The sequence below is a fragment of the Leptinotarsa decemlineata genome, unplaced genomic scaffold, assembly GCF_025532065.1.
Source record: "Leptinotarsa decemlineata unplaced genomic scaffold, Ldec_3_MD MMD2_P_RNA_scaffold_12, whole genome shotgun sequence".
NCBI classification, from domain to species: Eukaryota; Metazoa; Arthropoda; class Insecta; order Coleoptera; family Chrysomelidae; genus Leptinotarsa; species Leptinotarsa decemlineata.
The window spans coordinates 11,763,360-11,789,490 of NW_027412526.1; the positions used below are offsets into that span (position 1 = coordinate 11,763,360).

At 34.0% G+C, this 26,131-nt stretch overlaps 1 protein-coding gene across 1 annotated transcript in view; it reads right to left on the reverse strand.

The window, feature by feature from the left end:
• Positions 1-26,131, reverse strand: part of LOC111514395 (probable sodium/potassium/calcium exchanger CG1090) — a 220,963-nt gene that overhangs the window by 21,112 nt on the left and 173,720 nt on the right. The window contains exons 8-12 of the mRNA XM_074174225.1: positions 24,884-25,039; positions 20,146-20,331; positions 13,571-13,673; positions 13,348-13,478; positions 5,613-5,816 (exon numbers count right to left, since the gene is read on the reverse strand). Coding sequence (XP_074030326.1) covers positions 5,617-5,816; positions 13,348-13,478; positions 13,571-13,673; positions 20,146-20,331; positions 24,884-25,039 — 776 coding nt within the window. The 3' untranslated portion in view covers positions 5,613-5,616. The remainder of the gene's footprint in view (positions 1-5,612; positions 5,817-13,347; positions 13,479-13,570; positions 13,674-20,145; positions 20,332-24,883; positions 25,040-26,131) is intronic.

Genomic DNA, 26,131 nt, shown 5'->3' on the forward strand with positions numbered 1-26,131 from the left:
CTTCTATTTCACCCATCCCTAGAAAATCTAATAGAATTATTAGAATACCATCAAAATTCAAAGACTTCGAATTATATAAGTAATTGAACTTGAACGGAGAGATGTTATATATTATATTACCATACTTTTGATGACAACTAGATATAAGTATTAGGAAAAGGAACTGTCATGTTTGTTGTTAGTTACAAAAGTACGTTGTTGAATCATTAGCTCTTGAAGTGAATATTTCCTTTATATAATATATATTTAAATAAAGATAATAACACGTATGTTGAAAAATTGCAATTTTCGAGAATATTGATTTCCATGAGAATAACCCAGGATATGTTGTTTCCTCCCGGTCGAAGATTTCCCAGATGATTATTAATACGATATCATTAATAATAAAAAAAAATCAGCTGGAAATATGAAGGGGGAAAACCCGTCAGCTGACGTATTCAATTAGGTGATTAGCGCTCACGCCTGGCTCCCACACCGTATCTTTCACACCATCAGCTGACGACCTTTCCATCAACGTAGAGCCAGCTGACGTTTTCATTCCATCAAACTAGCACATCAACTATCATCTGACAAATTTTTAGCTGAGAGGAAATCACCGAAGATACATTTTTTATATGTTTGTGTGATCAGCTGACACATAATTTACCACGGTAAGGTCAGCTGACTTTTTCGAAACGTAAAATAATTGTCTAAACTGTCGTTTGACAAATTTTCAGACGGGAGGAAATGATTGAAAACATTTTTTTTCACATGAGTAGGCGGCTACCACGGCCCCGCCCACCCTCCAAGCGGCAGCTGACGTTCACGAGGGTTCACGTCACTACTATCTCGGAGCATTTCATAATCTATTGCTAGAGAGGAAATTGGTAATGAAAACCTGTTGCATTATGACTTCCCAGGTTATGGGAAATAAAGAAATTTGAAAACGGTTTCTTCTGAAAAAATAAAAAATAATCCAAGACGTTAGCAAAATATTATATTAGTTTTATAATAATATCAATTGCTTGATGATATAATAATATCAATTGATGAAACTACGATTCGAGTCAAACAAGATCAGAAGCCGCATGTCTCACTCACATAGGTAGGACATTGAAATAATAGGTCCAGTTATATTCGGGACATGCTTAGATAGATAGGACGTCAAAAAAGAAAGTCCAATAAAAATTTTTTACATAAAATTTGACAGAAAATACAGTAAAAACAGAGATTTAAGAATTGAGTTAAAATATGTCATTAAACTATCACAGCAAAGATGCGGCAATGCGGTTGGCTCGGCAATGCGCAATGTAATCCTCAACACTGTAAAAACAATATATAAGGAGATACTCTTTAAAATATTTTTTAAAAGCATTACTAGTCAATTTTTTTACATTTGATGGCAATGTGTTAATAAGCTCATAGTTCAGTGAATTCGACTGTGAAATATTTAGTCGAAAACGGCTGCTTCGGACAAGGTGAGCATTGCGGGTGTTATAGCTGTGTACATCCGAATTTCTCGGCAACACCGACTGACTTCTATGAATTTCAATTGAAGTGTGAAATAAAAACAAACATGGTAAAGGCATAATTTTAAATTTTTTAAAAAACTCTTGACAGTGATCTCTACAACCAACTTCGGCAAGTACCCTTATTGCCTTCTTCTGCATTTTACAAATTGTTATTACATGGGAGGAATTACCCCAGAGAGTTATGCCATAGCTAATGGGAGAGTGAAACAGTGAAAAATACGTGTCTGCCAGTTTAGTCTGTGGTCCAACACTAGTCCAAGCAGTTTTACGCTTTTTGTTTCTTGATCAACAGTTGATTGGTTACTTGCTGATATTTGTGTTTTATTACTATTTAATTTTAATTTGTTTGCTGCAAACCATTCATTTGCCTTGTTAGTAGCGCAATCCAGTGAAGCATCCAAGTTTACGTTGTCTTTCTCAGAAATAATAAACGTTGAGTTGTCTGCAAAGAGAACTAACCTATTGCTCGCTGTCTTTTTCATTCACCAGTATCCCTCCGACCTCCGCGCGTGCGTATAAAGCTGGTGTCACCAATGATGAAATGTTAATAATAATAATAATCATACCTGAACCCACATAAAAAACAGGGTACAATGCCATTTGAAACTTCGTAAATCAAGATGACAAGTCTGAAAGTAAACAATTTTCGACCAGAATTAACAATTTCGTTCTTTCGATTTTTTAAATTTACATTTTAGTATGTTTTTATCCACAAAGTGTTGATTCTTCTTCTCCTTCTCAAAGATTATGAGCATATACTCTATTTCTCATACTTTTATAATTAAAAATTCAGTGATAAAACTTCTACTTGATCATCATTTGTTCAAATTCATATAACAATAGGAAAAACTTAGAAGGAAAGTCATTAAATCTGAAAAAGCCATTGGAAGAAAGAGATTGTCTGATTAAGGAATATGGAAGAGTGTAATAAAAGGTTTGGAAGAAACGATATACAGTGAGTTTCTAAAAGTTTGCACAATATGGGAAACTTCTTACTATCCATTTGTCACAAAATTTTATTCTTGATAAAAATTGGTGCATTGCGGGAAACTTGGATTTGAGTTGTGAAAATTCTAAATTTCCGAACTGTGTACAGGGAAGAACAAAAATAGAAATTTTGATCAGGAATCAACTACCCTTATTTTCAACATTATTAAAAAAGTTTATTTAGAAATGCTGTTTGAATTTGAAAACAATATTTACATTTAGAATCACACCCACATACGGAATATGGAATATAGAAATGTATAAAAGTAAATGCTAAAACAAAGTAGGCATATATAAAATATTCGTATTGGTAGAATTTCAGAGGAATGAAAAATTGAGTACACAAAAAGTTACAAATCATGCAATCTAACAGTACTGATACAATAATTATTTATAGTATTATTAAAAGTGATTATGGATACAAGATTTTATTGAAGCTTCTCAACATAAAATTCAATGGTGATCGTAGCATAATATTTGTGCGTGATGCTTCGCAATAGAATTTCAGATTGTGTCGACCTTCACTTCTTGGTACTAAGAAGTTGATCTCGGGTAAAAGAACCGTACTGTCAATATTGTTGTTGAGTAATTTATGCAGGAATTTTATACCAAGGATAACTCTTCTATTTTCTAAAGATGTCATATCAAATCGTGTCAACAATATGTTATGATCGATGCCTCTCGTGGGGTATTGACCATCAACTTTTAGACATAAGTATTTTAGGAATTTCCTTTGCACGCTCTCAATTGATGTTTTTTGGTAGTCGTAAACCGGATTCCATAACAAAAAGCCATACTTTAATTTAGATCTGGCATACGCAAAATATAGCAATTTTGAGGTGGCAATACTTTTGAAGTTCTTGCCATTTCTGTAAATGAATCCAAGCATTCCATTTGCATCGGCAGTCAAATTCCTTATATGTGTTGTAAATGTTAATTTACTGTCGTATGTTACACAAGATCTTTTATCTCATGTACGCGGTTGATTATAGATTTGTTGATTGAATAATCGAACATTAAAGTTCGCTTTTTTGTTGTAATTGATATTATTTTACATTTGGATACGTTCAGTTGTAGACGATTATTATTACACCAAAGTTTGATTACATCTAATTCATGTTGTACACGTTGGCAGTCATTAATGTCGTCGATTTTATAATATAGTTTCAGGTCGTCTGCAAATAGTAGGCTAGGACTATTCAAAGAGGTTGCCAAGTCAATAATAAAAATAAAAAATAAAAGAGGTCCAAGATTAGAACCTTGTGGTACCCCGGATGTAACTACGTACTGAGCCGATTTGAAAGATTCACATTCGACGAATTGTTTTCTGTTAACTAGATATGATGATTCAATTGGAGTAAGCAGTTGGTTAGAGAGTCCCAATTTTGTCAATTTGCTGAGAAGAACGTAATGGTCTATTTGATCGAAGGCTTTTTGAAAGTCTAAATAAACAACATCGACTTGTTTTTGCTTGTCTAGGTACGTACAGAGATATTGATTTAAACATGCAAGATTTGTCATACATGATCTTTGTTGTACGAAACCATGCTGAGTAGGAGAAATAACTTTTTGAATATGGGAGTACATAACATTTTGCACACATATCTCGAAGAGTTTAGAAAAGTTACATACAATTGAAATTGCCCTGTAGTTTGTGATATAGCTAGAGTCACTTTTTTTCAATATCGGACAAATTCGAGCCGTTTTCCACTGCTCAGGGAATGCACAAGTTGATAAAATCAAGTTGAATATGCCTATTAGTTCGACTTACAGATTTATAACACTTAATTGTTTAGCATTATCAAATCATCTAAACGAACAATTTGTTCAGGCCAGTCTCAACTCCTTACATTGTAGGTTTGCTCCTGGTTAATACCACGAAGGGCGTTGGATTATATCCGACAGGTGTCAGTGCAGGATTCTTCACTGAAGTTATTCCTGCACATGCTGTTGGCGATACAACTGCCGCAATAGATTTTCAATTATTGAAAGACACTTGCAGACCGGTTTCGGGCTGTTTGGCCACTCGTCAGTGCAAGGTAGTGTCTATCATCAACATAAAGTCGATTATTTTCCGATAATTGAAAATCGAATTCCTTCAGAGTATCATTCCTCGAACTAGGCTGAAGCGGACAACAAACAACATATTTGTAATCGCCCCATCTGCCTGTGAACGAGGTAACCAACCGCATATCCGAAATCTGCCCAATTCCTCGTGTGCATACGTGAAGACTGGCTATTATTATCTGAAGGAGCAATTTGTTCAGGCCAGTCTCAACTCCCTACACTGTAGGTTAATGGACTGACACCTATCAGAAAACAATTACTCCCCAGGCTAATACCACGAAGGGCGTTGAATTATATCCGATAGGTGTCAGTGCAGGATTCAGCGTTAATCAATTTAATCAATTATTTCTTGTCATTAAATTATACTGATAGTTATTATGTACATACATACAGAGTGAAATATCAATTTTGTACCAAAAAAACTAGTAAAAATGTCAACCATTTCCAACAAACATCGATATACTTGTTCGAATAATAATTTGGACTGAATTTCGCTTTGAATATTATTATAGTACTATGAGGGTGACGCCTTGAGTGTATATGAGATACTAGTACTCTTTATGTGTTACGTGATTTCAAATCTGAATATTATTTTCAAATTCGAACAACTCTTCTAAGCAAACTTTTTTAATAATTTCGAAAATAAGGGTTATTTACTCTTGATCAAAATTTCTATTTTTTATTCTTCCCTGTACACCGTTCGGAAATTTAGATTTTTGACAACTCAAATCCAAGTTTTCCGCAATGCATCAATTTTTATCAGGAATAAAATTTTCTGACAAATGGATAATACAAAAGTTTCCCATATGGAGAAAACTTTTTGAAACTCACTGTAGATGGCAGCAGATAACGTATTTAATATTTGAAAGAGGAAGACATAATTCAATTAAAGCTCAAACAATTTCCAATTTTTGTTTTGGACCTGGTGAATATTCGGATTAACCTATCTCAAGATAAGTTATTGTGCTGATGAATATAAAAAGTTTCGAATCTTTTTCGCAACTGAAGAACTTTGAGAAACTTGACTAACAACAAAGCAACATTCACCTGTTTACCAATCCGTTGCACATTCTGGTGGATTTAAATATCCGAATACATTTAATTCGTACATACTGGCGAATGTGATGAAAACTAGATACCATATCATCAGTACTATCCCGTACTTTCGGTCCAGTTTCCAGCCATTCATATGTGTAGCCACTATCAAAAACACTACGGTTGACAGTAGAGAGAGAGTGGAATATGTAAGACCTGAAATGAAAATTATTTGAATATTTATTCTGATCATTTTATTCAATGAAAATAAATGATGAAAAATCCAAAGGCTACAGAGCTTTTATATAGTTTTCCAGCAATTGAATGTGCCAGACTTGTTTAATCGATAAAATGATCATAAATCGCTGTCCATGACAGTTAATTATAATGTTCGGATTTAATTGCCAACATTTTTATTTTGGAATTGAATTTTCTGAATTTTATATTTTATTTCTACGGTAACTATTTTCCGGAAATGATCTTCACATACAGCGTTACACATACAATCCGTTGTACAGGGTGTTCCAACGAAAACTTGACCCCCCTCCCCTGTGAGTCAGAAATGGACGTGTAATCGAAAATTACAAAGGGTCAATTTTCATTTCTAGGGAGACTAATTCTGATATGGAAATCATACCCGAAATTCAACCCCCCTGCGGTCAGCAACCACCCCCCTCATTTTTTTCAGTGGCATGTGGGGATCTAGTGATACATCATTTGAAATGTCTTTTATTCCTCTATTACTTCTGTAATTATTTTATGAATTGGTTCATTCGTTATTGAGAAATTAAATGTTGAAAATTTTATTTAAGAATAAACAGAACGGATAAAGTGTTCGAAATGATCTCCATCTAGTTCCATACAATAATACAGTCTTCTTTCGAAAGCGTGCTTTACATTACTGAAGATGTCAGAAATCAGCATTCCCGAACAATTCTCTGTCGCAGATCTTCTAGATTTGTAGAATTTATTAAATTAGTAGTAAACGTTTTGAAATGGACGACAATGTTAGTTTTTTCTGTACTGGTAGATTTTGTTGAATCTAGTTGTCGCAGAACAAAAAGTAGATAGTTGGCCACTGTCACTTCTTCACGAATTATTATTCAGTCTTCCTTGTTCACTGTGTTTCAACATGGTTTATTCTACTGAAGAAAGAATGAAAATTGTTGCAACCTATTATCAAAATAATGAATGTGCTAAAGATGATGCAAGAATTTATAATACGAATCATCCAGACCATTTCAAACAGTTAATGGATAAGTTTCGAACTTCAGGTTCTGTTCACAACAGAAAACATTAAGTGTCCCGTCCTGTCAAAAATGACGGAGTTGAAGTTGTAGTTTTAGGATATGTACAAATGGATAATCGACAATCTATCAGACAAGTAGTTAGAACGTCTGGTGTATCAGCCTACAATTTTCATCCTTTCAAAATAAGATTAGGTCGGGAATTGAACAAAGATGATTCTTATCGTCAATTTCAGTTTTATGAGGTGTTCAGCAAGAAATTGACCAATAACCCAAACCTATACAATACATGTTTTTCAGTCGAAAATTCTTTCATATTGAGTGGTGAAGTGAATAGACATAATTGTTACTGGCGTAATGTGAATCCTCTTCTGGTAATGGAAACACATTCACAAACTCTACAAAAATTGAATGTCTGAGCCGGCATTCTTGGTAATCATATTGTTGGACCATTCTTTCTTGGGGGTAATTTCAATGCAGACACATACTTAAATCTATTACAACGTTTTCCAAAGCGTTGGATTGGCAGAAGGGGTCCAGTGAGTGGCCAGAAGTGTACTCTACTGAGCCTACAAATCTAGAAGACCTGCATCAGAGAATTGTTCAGGAATGCCAATTGCTGATTCCGGACGTCTTGAATAATGTACGGAACGCTTTCTAGAGTAGACTGTATTATTGTATGGAACTAGGTGGAGGTCATCTTGAACAATTTATCCGTTGATTGTGTTTCCACTGGTATTATTTGTTGTTCCTCATCAAAATGAACGACAGCGAATTTTCTGAATGGAACGTTCAACATTTAATTTCTCAACTTTTCAAATGATGTATCACTTGACCCCCCATGACTTTAAAAAAACAGGGGGGAAGTTGCTGACCGCAGGGTGGTGAAGTTTCGGGTATGATTTTCATATCAGAATTAGTCACCCTAGAAATGAAAATTTACGTTTTCTTTGAAATTTTTTATTACACGTCCGTTTTTGACTTACAGGGGGTGGTCAAGTTTCCGTTGGAATGCCCTGTATATGAAAGTCTTTTGTATTATTATACAATCTGTCATTATAAATCTGTCAAATTTATTATTTTCGAAAATCCTCGAGAATAATGTCTTTTTGAAAATTTAGAAAAATTCCAGAGAAAAAAGTTGATGAGTTTTTCATTTTGTACCTCTCCTCCAACCATCCTAAGGGTTTTTGGCTATTTGTTTTCAACATCAATATTGTAGAGGATTATATTCACTACAACTTTTATTTGAAAAATGTTTTTATAAATTGAATCGTTTTTGTTTTTCTTTAATAAAATATATATCTATTCAATAACACTTATATCGATTCCTAAAATTAACACACTTCAATCACATTTCGATCATATTCTCATTTCCACTGATTACATTTCAATGGAAAATGATTAAGTACATCTGCTTCATTTATAAATTCTTATCAAAATAAAGTAACAAAGAAAAGCTCATTAATTTTCTAATTGAAAAATCACAAGCTCAGCATCTACTGGGCATATTAGAGCATACTCAAATGACACAGCTCGTCATGTTTCAAATATGATTCACTGAATCAGAAGAGGTCCAGCATATCACCCTCTAATTGTAGGTGATGGTTTTTCTTTGTCCATTTCATGTCTTCTTTTTGAATTAGTTTTTTTGTTCCATCTTTCTGCAGTTTCTACTTTATCAAAGATTTCATGAGATCGTATATGATGTTACAGAGGCTCAAGGCAAGATGAATTAGTTCCTCACATTTTTCACCGGCATATCCGAATATTACGAGGACGAGGTCGTAATCTCCCTTGTCCTCAAGTCTCGTTAATAGCTCTATGCTTGCTGTTCGGACTGCGTTCTATTGGAAAACAGCTTTGTTCACTCCGTGTATTATTTCAGTTTTGTTTTTTTTTGACTCATTTAAATATGTCTTATGTTTTCATAGAAACGATAAGTTATTGATTAACAAAAATATAAATAATAAAACAAGAAGTTTGAGAAATTGTTTCAACTGATTTTTCAATTGCAAAACTTCTGTATTTCTGCTAAATCCAAAAGGTTATGGGCCCAGTACACGTAACTGTGTTCTGAAAAATCCTGTAAATAAGTTTTGCACAAGTTTATTTTGCGGAAAAGTGTCGAGTTATACTTCTGGTTCTCACAAGCCAAGAAAGTGAGTAAAGATGGACAAGCTGAGGTCTCTTCACATCCAAAAGTTTGATTTCCACCTGTGGAAGTATCAGATGCAAATTATCTTCAACGCTGAAGGACTTCTGAACCTGGTTGACGGACAGAAACAAAAGCCTGCAACCACAGATGATGAAAAGAAAAAGAGAGAATGGGAAGAATCCAATTCGAAGGCCATGCTTATCATTTCAACAGCAATGGAGTTCGATCAATTACAGACAGTGATGAGTTGTAAAACAGCACCAGAAATGTGGAGTCAACTAAAAGTCATCCATGAACAAAGGTCGTCAGTTAATAAGGTGATGCTGAAGCAGAAGTTTTTTAACTATAGAATGTCCTAAATTGATAGTATTGCTCAGCACTTTAGCAAAATCGAATTAATGGCACAAGCTCTTGCTGACGTACGTGAACAGATTTCCGATATCGACAAAATAGCTAAAGTTTTGGGAAGTCTTCCTGCCAAATATGGATCCTTCATCACAGCGTGGGATTCCTATGATGAAACCAAACAAACGTTCAATAACCTGTTCAATAACCTAATGGCTCGTTTGCTGAAGGAAGACATAAGTCTATCCGAAAATGACGAAGCCGCAACAGCATTTGTAGCAGCAAAACCAAATTCGTATCATTCAGATATACCCGACTCCTCTAGTAACCATGCTAATCGTTCGAATCTTCAGCAAAAGAAGAATGTTGAATGTTTTTTTTGCCACAAGAAAGGTCACTATAAGTCCGAGTGCAGGTACAGGTCACCTAATAAAAACAAAGATAACCGACAACCGAAAAATCATCAGTGGAAATTCAATGCTTGGTTGGCGGACAGTGCAGCATCAAAGCATATGACATTTCACAAAAAATGGTTCACAGAGCTCCATCCAATAAATCTTTGAGTATCAATTCAGCTCGGAGATAATTCTTTTGTATATGCAGAAGGAATTGGTTCAATAGAAGTGGAAGATGCGTTAGGAAAGGAAAAGCTATCATGTACTTTACAAAATACCCTTTATGTGCCAAATCTGAAGAAAAATCTATTCTCAGTGGGAGCTGTGACTGAGAAAAATTTGAAGGTTATTTTTAAAAATGATAAGATCGAAATTTATAACTCTACAAAGTTAGTGGCAGCTTGAAGAAAACAGTATAATCATTGCTTCAAAATGTTATTTGAAAACCCTAAAGAAAGACAAGCCAATGTATCAAGCATACCCAATTCAGTTATGTTATGGCATGAAAGATTAGGCCACGTTAATTTCCAAAGGAAATGGCCGATGAAGGTCGAATCCCAGGACTGAAAATAGCTAGTACAGAAGGTTTGTTCTGCGAATCCTGCTAATTTGGGAAGCAATCTCGAAAACCATTCAAAGCCAGTATCAATAAACGAGCTATTAGACCCGGAGAATATATACATTCCGATGTAAGTGAAAAGATGCCTTGTACATCCATTGGTGGGGCTGATTACTTCGTTCTGTTCAAAGATGAGTACACCTCATATCGCTGGGTGTATTTCATAAAACACAAAAGTGATGTGTATTCTAAATTCCTTGAATTTGAGAGAATGCTCGAAAGACAAAGTGAGAGTAAAATGAAAATACTCCGGACAGATAATGGAGTAGAATATATTAACCAACAATTCAAAAATCATTTACAAAGGAGAGGAATCATCCATGAAAGAAGCTCCGCAAATAATCCTGAACAGAATGGTACAGTTGAAAGGGATATGAGAACAGTAGTCGAAAGTGCCAGAGCTATGCTTGCAAATACTGAATTATCATACGAACTTTGGGCTGAAGCAGTCAACACATCAGTTTACACTCTGAACCGTCGACTTTGTAAGAAAACAGGCAATGAAACACCCTACGAAAAATGGCCAGGAAAAGCGTTGGATCTAAGTCATATGAAGAAATTTAGGGTTGAGGCATATGCACACATTCCTAACAGATTCATGAACAAACTAGAACAGAAATCGGAGAAAATGATATTTGTTGGATATGATGGTTACAGTTCTAATTATAGACTTCTTGATCCCCAATCGAAGAAAATTTCAATTATGCGAAATGTCAACTTCAACGAAGATATAGTCGCAAAAAACGGCCCCAAATATGGATACTCAGAACTTAAAGAAAGAGACAGTACGAGCCCTGCAGCAGAACGAAATTAAATGGAAACAGAATTTCATCAAGATTACGAGCAGGACGTTTCAATCATTGATAATGAGTCGACAGAAAATCCATCCAGTATTCAACTTCGAAATCGAGCCTCCATCAATATACCATTTAGATATCGTGAAAATTATGTCATAGCAATGGCAGCTGTCATCGATGAACCAAAAACGTATTCAGAAGCAATGTCTAGTGCTTTCAAAACAGAATGGAGAAAAGCTATGGAAGAAGAAATGGCCTCATTGGAACAAAACAACACGTGATGTTTCGAGAAACTGCCCACAGATCAAACAGCTATTGGTTGCAAGTGGGTTTTTAGAGTCAAATATAAACCAGTCGGCATTATTCTCAGATTCAAAGCAAGATTGAGCGCTGAAGGTTATTCACAAACAGCTGGAACCGACTACCACGAAACGTTTTCTCCAGTGATTAGATATGACTCAATACGAATTCTTCTTGCACTGGCGGCAGCTGAAAACATGGAAATGAAGCTATTCGATGTCAAGACGGCATTTTTAAATGGCGATCTTCAAGACAATATTTACATGTGTCAAACAGAAGGATTTGGAAGTAGTGATCCTTCCTTGGTCTGCAAGCTAATTAAAAGCCTATATGGTCTGAAGCAGAGTCCACGTTGCTGGAATCAAAAATTTGTAAAATTTATGACCAAATTCTCGTTTGCACAACTAAATGCAGACAAATGTGTTTTTCGCGCAAAGTTTCGAGAAGAAGAGATATATATTGCTTTTTACGTAGACGACGGACTGATCTTATCGAAGTCAACTGAAATTATTGATATGGTATTGAAGGAACTTGCATTACAATTCAAAATAACTACCGGAAATGGAGATGACTTTGTGGGAATTGAAATACATCGAGAAAGAGAACTAAACCAGATTTTCATAAGCCAGCAGGGATATTTATCATGGATCCTGGAGAAGTTCAATATGTTCGATTGCAATCCGAATTCAACACCAGCAGATCCAAATGTAGTCCTGGAAATGGGATAACGCACGACTAGTGAAGAACAGGAAATGGAATCTATACCCTACAGAGAAGCAGTAGGATCTTTAATGTTTTTGGCAACTGTAACAAGGCCAGACATTATGTATGCAGTAAGTCAAGTGAGCAGATTCTTGTCGAAGCCAAAAAAGGTACATTGGGTTGCTGTTAAACGAATATTTAGATATTTGAAAGTAAGTTGTGATGTTGGTATCAAATATGGAAGAGAAAGAATGAACTTGCAAGCCTTTTCTGATGCAGATATTGACGGGAACATTGATACTCGCAAATCAACAACTGGCTACGCAACTATAATGAACGGAGGTATCGTAACATGGTCTTCACATCAACAAAAATGTGTATCGAGATCAACAACCGAATCAGAATACATAGCAGCGTCTGATGCCGCTCAAGAAATTGTTTGGATACGTTCATTTCTACATGAATTGAAAATTGTAGTAGAAGAATCGACAATATTGTTCGTCGATAATCAAGGTGCTATTAGTTTGGTTAAAAATCAAGAACATCACAGGAAAATCAATCATATCGACACAAAATTTCATTACATAAGGGAACAAGTGGAGAATGGATTGCTATCTCTATTGTATGTCTGTTCAGAGGAACAACTTACAGACATGTTCACCAAGCCACTTCCAAAAATGAAATTCATGAAAAATAGAAATGCATTATCCATCTCTACAAGAACGTGAACAAAGAGCTTTGGTCACTCTGTGTATTATTTCAGTTTTGTTTTTTTCAACTCATTGAAATATGTCTTATGTTTTCATAGAAACGATAAGTTATTGATTAACAAAAATATAAATAATAAAACAAGAAGTTTGAGAAGTTGTTTCAACTGATTTTTCAATTGCAAAACGTTCCACTCAGAGTTCGCACTGAGAACTTAGAGTGGAACACAGCAAGCATAGAGGTAGTAATGAGAGTTAGGGACAAGAAAGATCACGACCTCGTCCTCCAATCATGTAAGTGCAAATCTAAGTATTTCTTGAAAATGGCTCCGATGAAAATTACAGATGTGGTTGGTTCAACGGTTGAGTTTCATGAGAATTTTTCTGGTCTTAGTTTTCTTCTAAGAATTATCTGGCCATATATGTGTATTACGAAAAAGACAACAATGCACCATATTTATTATTTTATCAAATTACCTTTGCTTATCACCCTCACTGTTGATCCCGGTCGAATTATAGCAGTCTTAATGAACCAAGGAAGTCCTAAACAAATCAAAATGTCGAAAACATTCGATCCCACTGCGTTAGAAACAGCCATATCTCCATATCTGGAAAAAAATTGAAGGCATTATTTCAGAAGAAAAAAAGAAAAAAAAACTGTAAATACTTGAGATTAGATCAAGAAGTTATTATAACTTACCCTTCTTTTATGACAGCTATACTAGATAACGCATCTGGAACCGATACTCCTGCAGCAACAAATGTGAGACCCATCACGGTGTCTGGAATGCCCAAAGTGTACCCTGAAAAAAATTATATCACTTGATGAAGAACCATTTTGCAAAATCAAGATTTGGTTTATATCCAGCCCACTCAGAAAGCACGAAATATGTTGGTATGTTATTCGGTATTCGGATAGCTAGCGTGAACGTTTTAACCAAAATTTGATTTCACTGGTGAGAAACTTGAATTTTTTTTCTAATGTAATATAAATATAATATAACATACATCTTACATAACTAATTCATCATAACATTGAAAACAACAGTACGAAAATAACATTTTAAAATGCTCAAAGGTGCGAACTTGTTTCCTCCTTTTCATGAAAGAGGATGTATGCATCTCCACTCACAAGCGATTTTGGTGAAATTGGTGACACGTGTGAATCATTGTATTTGTGCCACGTGCCAGTATAAGGATGTCTGCAGAATGCTGTATAACGTCCGCAGATCCACTGTGATTCGAAAGTGCATATAGATTATAACGACAAGGAGTCATATTTTCTGCTGCATAATTGTTCATGTCTAATCCGTCTAGAGAAAATTCGATGGCAACATTTAACTTGCCTCTGAATCTTTCTGTTTGAGAACATCTTTCAAAATGAATGACTAAAATACGGGGAAACTTATGGATCGATAGAGACTTTGTGCATTTTCTTTTTTCCTTGAAACTTGAACACGTCGGTTTTTCATGTCCATCTAAAGTTCTCTCTTGTGAAGAAATCCGAGCACTGTGATAAATTCAATTGGACTGTTCTTTGTGGTATGGGGAGTGGTAAATTGGTAAATGAAATTGGTAACTAACAACAAGAATTGAAGAGAACAAAATCCAAGGTAGTAGGCCGTGATCGAAAGGAACCTAAAGTATCAAAAGTTTCGCCTACTACTGCGGCAGACATCCTCAGTGGTATGTGCGTTGACTGTGTTGATTTTAGCCGCTGCTAAGACTTCGAAATATAAGTTTCGTCCTAGCAGTCGACGCACCTACTGCTGATGCTGTCTGCCACAGAAGTAGACAAAACGTTTAGTATTTCAAGTTCTATTCGTCCACGGTCTACTAGTCCGAATTTTATTGTTTTTAACCCTGACTCAGGCTGTGAAAGCCTATGCATATCAGGATCAACTATTTCCTTGTAAAGCTTGATATCATCTGCAAATGATATATTTTCAGGAAAGAAAGTTTTTGGCTTTTAACTACTCCATCTTGATACAAAAAATGTGGAAATCTTCCAAAGAAAGGAAGGAAGCAATGAATTTTAAAAGTAGTAACTCTATACATGAATATGTAGATCATGCAAAAAAGTAACTTTCATACACAAACTGGAAGAAAACGTCCACCTGAAACAACTACTTTCATGTAAACATTGAATTGCACTAAAGAAAAATTCTTTCGAAACAAATACTTTCATATGAATACTGAATTATACAAAAAACACTCTTCTCTACTCAGTTTGTATTCCAAATATCTATGTATAGAGTTACTACCTTTGAAATTGATTGATTTCTTTCTTTAAAAGATTTCTACATTTTTTGTATCAAGACGGAGTAGTATAATGCCAAAAACTTGTATTTTTGGGAAAGAGAGTTTTTGGCTTTCTACTACTCCATCTTGATAAAAAAGAAAATGTGGGAGGGCTTCTTCTTCCAGTAGTTTGTGTCTGAAAGTTACTTCTATGCATGATCAACACATCTATGTATAGAGTTACTACTTTTAAAATATATTGCTTCTTCCTTTATTTGGAAAATTTTCCACTTTTTCTTCTGTATCATGATGTAGTAGTAGAAAGTCAAAAACTTTCTTTTCCAAAAAATTAATCGCTCGTAAAAATATAATCCTTTCAATATAAACCAAAAACTTTCTTTTCCAAAAATTAATCACTCTTTAAAATATAAACCTTTCAACATGAATATATAGCTAGTTTTTTGTGTTATACAAGTCATTGAGGTAGAAACTCGATAATGATAGACCAAGATGTGATCCTTGTGGAAGTTCTTATGAAACACTAATGGTACGTAATGGGGAATTTTTCGAGAGTACAATTTGGGTTCTATCAAGCAGATAACTTTTCATCCAGTACATTAGATCTAGGAAACTGAAAGTCTCCAATTTTCCTAAAAGCAGATGGTAATTCATTTCATTGATTTGATTAGGAACCACTACTAATTATGTACTTACTATGTATAATATTCAATAACAATGATAGAAAAAAAGTTTAAGTTTTGAAAAATAACAATACAACACCATATTACTTTTTTATATTCAGCACCAAACTGAATCTGCCACAAAAACATTCTTGAATGATTGGTTATAGTAATACAGCTATAGGAGTTATAAGCCATTTCTTATGGAGAAACACGTGCAAATTTGAGCAGATTCATTCTGTCGTTTGTTGGACCTCAAGCCCAGTTCACAGGGAAGGGACAAAGGTCCGCGCCTCGTCTCTGCCAGACGTCCATTCTGTGTAGATTGGGCCTTAGACTTTCAGAGCTCTCTTCTGCTATCATTCAGTCAACCAACCAGCTACCGCGGCTACAGCGTGAAATTGAAACCACCAGTAGATGAGCAAAGAGACCACGAGCGCAAAATCCCATTTATTTTCTTATGGAGCTGAAGTTTTTGCAGTTTTCAGGTCAAACGAGAGTGGGGGGAGAGGAACGTGTGACGTTATATTAGGTTGCTTCAAAAGTTTTGTCCGTTTTAATGTCATGTGTTTTTGTAGCTCTGTATCTCAATAAATATTTATCCTTCAGTTTCGAGTTGTATGAAGATCAATGAAGAATTTTGTACTCTTTATTTTGATACTGTTCATTTTTTCGAGAGTTTAATTTTTTTTTCTCTTTTCAGCTTATTACTATATATGTCGTAGAGTGCTTTTATTACGTTCTGGAGATTTAAGCCTCGAAGATGAGTGGTGGTTGACCACTTTGGAACTCATCTTCCAGGACGAGGATTTGATGACCCTGGTGGAGACTGACCTATCACAAACGGAGCGTGAAATGGTGGAAGAACTGGGCGTCAGCTTCCATGCGTTGATGGTTCAAAACGTATTGGAGAGGTCAAAAAGTTCGAAAAGTGGGTGCACCATCATTTGGACGATCGACAGAAAGTATCACTTTTCGAAGTCTACCCCTCTTTGCCTAGGCACTCCACAAAGGCAAAAGCCTACCAAAAACGACTATGGTTACTGAATGGTGGTCAGCGGTCAGTGGTGTTATTGGCCATAACTTTCTGCAACCGAGCCAGCTCTGATCAACAGAAGAGATCCGATCATGTTCCTCGACAACACCCGTTCGCACGTTTCAGAAATCACCGTACGCAAATTAAACAAATTGAGTGTCGAATTTCTGCCTCACTCACCATACTCTCCACACCCTTCGCCAACCGATTACTATCTTTTCAATCACTTCGATAACTTTTTCACTGGTAAAACCAGTGCCAGGAACAGGCAAAAACGGCCTTAGTCAACTTCGTCGAATTCCTAGCACACAATTATTACGCCGATGGTATTAATCGACTCGTGTTACGTTGACAAGAGTGCACTGATTCAAATGACTCTCATTTCGATTGAATTGAATAGATACGTATTCATTGAGATATTACAGTTTGAAGTAGACTCAAAAATGAACAAATGTTTTGAAACAAACTAATATTTTATTTTTCACTCATGTTCGATAGTAATGAGCGGTCAGAAAAGTATTTACAAAACTACAAATTTTCATAATATTTCGAAAATAAAAACACTAGAAACTAGTTTGCGGAAAATAAAATGAATACTGTGGCACCGTATAGAAGTAAACACAAGTAAGTTCACTCTCCGCCATATTTGGGACAAGATTCCCCACCTCGAATTTTATGCGCGGCTGAACTACAGCGCAACCGACTGAATCTGAGGCGTTTACCAAGCGAGCCAAATTGAGGCATGGAATATCATTACAGTTGTAAGTGGTGGTTTTGTATTTGTGAAAAATTCGTATCTAGTTTCAAAATGAACAAGTGTCGAGCTGTGGGTTAGTGTAATTTGCAGGGTGATGTTGGCATTCATTTTTTTTCGATTTCCAATTGACGAAAAAAGGTATGTTTTTCTACTATTCATTATGTAAGATTGAAGTAATGAACATATAATGAAAATCATAAAATAAATTGTTATAGACAATATCTAGTGGAGTGGTTAAAAATCAATAACTTCAGTAATCAAGATAAGGATTGCAATATTTGTTTCGATGAAATGAGCATCAAGTCACACTTATTCTACAATATAGGAAAGGATAGAATAGCTGGTTTTGAAGAATAAATTAACAAGAAAACGGCTTCTATAGCAGAATATGCCTTGAGAGTCATGGCAAAAGGCATACATTCGAACTGGAAACAGCCTGTTGCATACTTTTTTGCCAATTCATCCACATCAATACTGGATATAAAAAGTATTGTGATTGAAGCTGTTAGGCAATTATCAAAAATTGGATTGAGAGTTAGGGGTATCATTTCAGATGTAGGTTCTAGTTTTTACAAATTTACCAGAAAATATCTCGAAGTGACTGTAGAGCAGCCATATTTCTTTGTTGATGAGAAAAAATATTTTACTTTTTTGATACTCCTCATTTGCTGAAATGTAGCAGAAACCATTTTTTTGATGACTTTTTGAAATTTGATGAATATACAACGAACAAAAGTCATATTGAATAACTTTACAACTTGGATAAGGAAAAGCAATATAGACTAGCACCCAAACTTACTGATTCTCATTTATTTCCAACTAACTTTCAAAGGATGAAGGTTAAATTAGCCAGTCAAGTTTTCAGTCATTCAGTAGCTACAGCGATGAATACATATGCCAGTTTCAATCAGATACCATCAGCAGCAATAGGAACGGCTACATTCATTAAAAAAATAGATAAAGTGTTTGATGTTTTGAATTCAAAACGATTTGACGCTGTCAGACATTTCAAAAAACCTTTTTGCGAAATATCAAAACAAATTGATTTTCTGAAAGGAATGAAAATATTTTTCAGCAAATTAACTGTAATATCAAAAAAAAAGGAAAAAACATGACTGGACAAATGAGATTCATTGAAGGATGGCAGATAACAATTTCGGCATTTCTGCAACTTTGAGAAAACCTACATAGTGAAGGAGACTCCTACATATTGACGAATATAAATCAGGACTGTGTGGAAAATTATTTTGGTCAACAGAGAAATACTTGTGGAAATGCTAGAAACCCAACTCCTATTCAAATTACCAGAGCTTTCAAAAACACATTTCCTCTTCAGTATTTCACACAGGCAGGAGAAACTAACTGTCTAGAAGATACTGATGATATTCTATCTAGTATTACAGATGCAGACATAAATAGAATGAAGATTCTTGTGGAAGTTCCAAAAAATTCCTATAAACCTTTGAGAGTAATAATAATGATAATAAATATGCTTTATTGTCCAAAGAAAAGTTATTATTCACAAAGCTTTGGTGAACATTTTGAGAGAGAAAAAACATAGTCAAGTGCATGAAATCAGAATATAAGCTAGTAGATTGATAAAAATATCTAGAGTCCTACCATAAATATAGAAATATAAATTTTGAAAGTCACATTTTTTGAAAAACATTGGATTATATACAATATAAATGCACTATAAACAAATATAAATAAAATAATATATCTATATGGATATATATATATATATATATATATATATATATATATATATATATATATATATATATACATATATATATATATATATATATATATATATATATATATAAACATACATACATATACAGACACAAAAATAGTTAAAAAAAATTGTATAGACAGAAATGTGTATAAAATATGATAAGAAAGTATCGTCATAAAATTCTTGCAAACTATAATAGGCCTCTCGCTAAGAAAATCCTTTGTAGATTTGCTCAAAACAATGTTTCCAAAAGTCAACATTTCTCACCCTTTTGATAATTTTCCTTTCGATTATTTATCTCTCTTTTCACAAGGGTAAGAATTGATTATACTTTGAAATTTGCCAGCAGAAATTTGAAAACAAATGTAAAAAAAAATCAAGAACTCATCATTCTGAAAAACCTTTAGAATAGATTAGCATAACTTTTTGAGCTAAATTGTATAATCTTACTATATAATATATACGTATATTTCACCACCTTGTCTTGTTTTTTATAAATTCGTAAACAGTTCACAATCATATTAGACATTTATTGGGAGCTCCTCGTAGTAATGATGAAGTCAGATCATGGTCATATATTTTTTTATCGAACCTCGTGCAGAGGTGCACAACAGCTCTCAGTCTACACCCTCCTGCTCCGCTACATGCCAAGAAAAAATAAAATCTCGACCCGAAACATCAAAGAGACCGACCGGGAGTGAATTTACTTCTGTTAACTTATATACGGTGACTGTGGTGATTAATTTATTCTCGAATTCAATTTACCAAAGAATTTAATGAATTTCTATCATTGAAGGTATTGATTACCGCTGGCTCTTACCTATGATAGTGATCATCCAAACCATGAAATAAGAATAGAACGATATCCATACCATAGACACAAAAAACGTGAAAGGATACCAATTCCGGTACTTCTCACTTCTGCAATCTGGCATCGTTTTCCTAGAAAGCCAATGGATTGGATATACGAGCATCCATGTTGCTCTAGTGTAGAGTCCTGCTCCCTCTGAAAATGTTTCGCAAATACAAATAAGAAGAATTTTCCGCAATAGCACTGTCACTACATAAGATATTTCGTTATGAATTGAACATTTGTGTGTGACGGAGCCATTCAAAAAGTGGTCTGTTACAGAACAGCAACTATGATACCCACCAAATATTTTGACGTGTTGATCACGCTTCTGTTATCGATTAAGCCCTGTTTCTCATGTTTTTCAATTAGATCTGAATTCTAAATACAAATCACCTCGCAAGGGACTGTTCAAATTGTTGGAGTCGATGACTCAGAATTCGAGGTCAGGTCAGAAATGTGGCCAAATTGGTATCAAATTAAGGGAAAAGTATGAGTGAGTGGGCTGTAACCGGTTCTGTATTTTTTATGTTCATTTTGGAGTAGTTATTAGAATGTGGGACTTGAGGGTCGCTGGTTCTGGGTTCAATCCCTGGCACAGGTACTTTTTTTCCTTGATCTGAAGGTGGCTTTTCAAACAATTGACCGTAATATTCTTCTGATAAAATTAAGAGGTTATGACATTGATGGTGATGTTTACCAATGGTTGTCTGACTATTTATCCCATAGAAAGTCAGAGTTCAAGATAATATCTCACAGGAATTGAATCTACATATAGGTGTGCCGCAGGGTAGCGTGTTAGGACCTCTGCTTTTTATCTTGCACTTGAATGACATGAACTTGTTTATAAATGTTGATTTTGTAAATTTATTTGCAGATGATACACTATTGGCATGCTACGATACAAGCTCAGATAAAGCTTAAAAGGATGTAAATGAGTACCTCACATGGCAAATAAATTGAAACTGAATAAAATGAAATCTAAAGGAATGATTATGACAACGAAATATAAATTGAACATACTTCATTTAAATGAAGTAAATCTACAAATCGATAATGAAAACATTGAAATTGTGTCATGTATCAAATATCTTGGATTCCAGTTAGATAATTTATTACTTTTAGGCAATTATCTCGATTATATATGTAAAAAAATATCTAAAAAACTATATTTCTTTACAAAAATTTCAGGTAATTTATCCACTCAGTCTGAAATTACTGTATATAATGCAATTATCCAACCACATTTTAATTACTGTGCTTCTATTAATCTAAATCAAACATCTCAATTACAAAAACTTCAAAATCGAGGTATGCGAATTGTTCTAAAGGTGAATAGATTCACTGAAATCGGAATCATGTCACAAACTTTGCGGTGACTACCAGTTTCTTTACGGTTGTATTACTTAACTATGACATTTATATATGAAATTCTGAATAACTGAAGGTGATAACCTTCATATTTTTCTAAATTTATCAGTCTAAATTTAGAAGTGCACAAATATGCCACGAGAAATCATATTAAAGTTTCAACGAAAGTCATTTTTTTGTGGAGGAAAATCAGTTTTTTATCGACCTTTTTTTGGTATTTGTTACCTTCTACAATCTAAAAAATATAAAAAATTGTAATGGAGAACTTTATACAAGTGTAGAAGGGCAAACTTTTTAGTTTACCCCGATAAGTTACTGCGTAAAAATCAAAGTATTTTTCAGAAAGAAAAATCTTCTATTTATCATAATAATCATATTTGCATTTATGCAGAGTAAATAGGAGAACTGCCATGAATTCTTTATTTTCAAAAGGGTTTGATGTATACAATAAATTACCAAATGTAGTTAAATCTAGCCCATCATTGAGCATTTTTAAAAAACATTTATTGAAATTCATCCATAATGCTAGATAGAATAATACTTGGTAAGATGATATTATTAAATATAGTATTTGTTTGTTGTTTTCTCCTATTTATCATTGTATTGGAGCTGGATCCATATTGGAATGTATTTTTAATAGCATATGTCGGTATTTTTTAAACTAGAAGTTTTTAATTTTTTATTTTCAATTTTGAACTATGTCTACATTTCATGTATGTTGTTTAATGTTTTCTTCTATTCATCATTATATTGGAGGTGCACTTGAATAGCAATGTATTTTTATTAGCATATGTCGTTATTTTTCAAACTAGAAATTTTTATTTTTTTATTTTCAATTTTGTTATTATATCTACATTCAAAGTTTTTTATAATTATTTTCATTTTCCATAATGTTAGTGATATGTTTTATATAATGTATATTAGGGTTACCTATTTCAATAAATATATTCTTCTTCTTCTTCTTATTTCTGTCAATCTACAAGTATATTGTGGACTCTACCGAAAACGGATTGGTGTCAGAATTCTTGAGGATATTATGATTGATGTTTTGTACCGTGACAATTGTTTTGTTTCTGTGAAATCTTTCACCAAAACTTGAGTATATACGGACTACATCCAGGAAATTTTTAGAAATCAGCTATGTTTTTGAAAAATTGGATAAATGTGCTCAAACTGAATGACTAAATGAGAAAAAATAGACCTGACTATATATAATACTGTAATTTCAAAAAGAGTACTGCTGCCAAACACTTTTCTCAATGCGCGTTTTACCAAGTTCATGTTCTCAAGAGATGAGGACGCAAAGTTGGTCTATTTATATTTAACAGGGTACAATTTCAGGTTTACTTTTAGTCACAAATATATATATATATATATATATATATATATATATATATATATATATATATATATATATATATATATATATATATATATATATATATGCTGAACTGGTTTTTCCGGGTATATGATCCGTGTATGTGATATTATCTCTAATTTCACCGACGTTTCGACAAAATCTCATTTGTCATTATCAAGGTGTGCTGTTACGTGTTCAGAAGTTTTGTTGACCTTGCTCAACTCACTTCTTACTATAATGGTAAAATGGTATTCGTTACGTGTTCAGAGGTAGAATACCATTTTACCATTATAGTAAGAAGTGAGTTGAGCAAGGTCAACAAAACTTCTGAACACGTAACAGCACACCTTGATAATGACAAATGAGATTTTGTCGAAACGTCGGTGAAATTAGAGATAATATCACATACACGGATCATATACCCGGAAAAACCAGTTCAGCATATTCCTATCCGTGAAAGCTTCAGATTTCATATTCGATACCTTAACGGGGAGATGAGGTCAACTAAGAAGAAGAACTCAGGTAAAACTCAACAACATTTAAATAGTAGGTAGTAGAGGGTTTATGGACTACTCTACCTCTGAACACGTAACGAATACCATTTTACCATTATAGTAAGAAGTGAGTTGAGCAAGGTCAACAAAACTTCTGAACACGTAACAGCACACCTTGATAATGACAAATGAGATTTTGTCGAAACGTCGGTGAAATTAGAGATAATATCACATACACGGATCATATACCCGGAAAAACCAGTTCAGCATATTCCTATCCGTGAAAGCTTCAGATTTCATATTCGATACCTTAACGGGGAGATGAGGTCAACTAAGAAGAAGAACTCAGGTAAAACTCAACAACATTTAAATAGTAGGTAGTAGAGGGTTTATGGACTACTCTACCTCTGAACACGTAACGAATACCATTTTACCATTATAGTAAGAAGTGAGTTGAGCAAGGTCAACAAAACTTCTGAACACGTAACAGCACACCTTGATAATGACAAATGAGATTTTGTCGAAACGTCGGTGAAATTAGAGATAATATCACATACACGGATCATATACCCGGAAAAACCAGTTCAGCATATTCCTATCCGTGAAAGCTTCAGATTTCATATTCGATACCTTAACGGGGAGATGAGGTCAACTAAGAAGAAGAACTCAGGTAAAACTCAACAACATTTAAATAGTAGGTAGTAGAGGGTTTATGGACTACTCTACCTCTGAACACGTAACGAATACCATTTTACCATTATAGTAAGAAGTGAGTTGAGCAAGGTCAACAAAACTTCTGAACACGTAACAGCACACCTTGATAATGACAAATGAGATTTTGTCGAAACGTCGGTGAAATTAGAGATAATATCACATACACGGATCATATACCCGGAAAAACCAGTTCAGCATATTCCTATCCGTGAAAGCTTCAGATTTCATATATATATATATATATATATATATATATATATATATATATATATATATATATATATATATATATATATATATATATATAGATAGATATACAACTAATGCAACTAATTTTCCTTCATTTTGAGTATTTCAATATTAAATTCTACAAAAAAGATTTGAAGCTTTATATATTCTATTAATTATCTGCGAGCGCTTTCGACAGTTGGTAGTACTGTCATCATCTGGTGTTGGAAACACTGCTTGTTTTGAAGCTATATTGTTATCTTTTATATTAGTACTTTTGATGCACTGTTTGGAACCTTTGGTGTAGTTATGAATATTACTGGAGTTTTTTCCCGAAACCAAACCGTTATTTTAACACCTGTGTTAAAATAACGGTTTGGTGTTGGGGAAAAAACTCCAGTAATATTCATTAGTACTTTGTTGAATAATATCCTATTTCAGTAATATTATCCTATAGTTAAATTGATTCATAAAGTCAGAAATATGGTGAATTTCATTCGCTTCATTTATACCTAAAATAAACTTATTAACATACAAATACCTGGTTTGATGAGAGGATTGATCTGTGCTGCGGGATCGTACTCTTTGGGTTTGTAGTAATCCTGTTTGATCGGTCCTGTAGGAGCAGGAGGAGCAACAGGAGTCGGATCTGCAGTGGTCTGGTTCAATGCTGGTCCACTAAGCCGGTTTCCAAAATCTACAAGTAGCGTATTAGCATTAGCCTTGATTGCTTAATACTCAGGAATGTAAAATGTTTCCACGAATTTCAATGAGACGAAAACATTTTACTATTACATTTTTAACTTCTAACTGAGAAAACATTTGGAATGTTTCAATGTTTTCATTGACACGTTTCAGAAGAAAGATAGAAGTGCTAGACGTTTTACAGAATTTGATAACGATCAATGTACCAGATCAGTTGAACTTTCTGAAAGAAACTGAAATCGGTGTCAACATCAATATTTTTTATAGGTGATTCTAATTTTTGAAACTTTAATGATTCTTGCACTTTTCTCATGAATCCTTGAATTCTATCAATCTAGCAGCACTCTAGCTTCACACTTCCACACACTTATAATCCAGATTGAAATATATTAGAATTTTGGAAAATGATATAATGATAGTGAGTTTATTCAGCTATCAAACTATCAAATGACACAATACAAACATTTCATCATTAATGATTAATAACATGAATTATAAAATTACATTATTTTCAAGTGAACTCTGCATGAAATCGTTATGATAGAATTAATATTTCAATAAACTTATCTAATTCATGTTTTGCAAACATGAAAACAAATATTTTTCAAAACTGTAGAAGTTTGGTGAACAAATTACTATTTTAATTCAAAGCTTAAAATTCGCGCCAAGACGGTTACAGTTGTCACGGCGTCTGCTCATGACGTCACATCTATGTTCGTTAACAACAAATATTATGAGTTAGTAGTACTCTTAATTTAACTATTTGGTGGGATAATTATCATGAATTCTAAAATTTATGAGTGATGTGCATCAACAGACTTCAAGTTTTGAGCTATGCACAAATAAGATTTACAGTTGTACTAATAGGTGGGTTCAACGATAAACCTGGTTCATTTACCCAGATTAGCAAAGATTCACTATACCATCGATTTCTGAAACTCAATCCAAGTCTAATTCGAAAGACGAAGTCTTTCGATGAAGAAAATTGTTTGTATTCACAATCGTCTTCAGGTGATGACTGGATTTATTCCTCCAAAATTCGACTATTTATAGGTCATTCGAGTGTTTTCACCTATACCTTCTT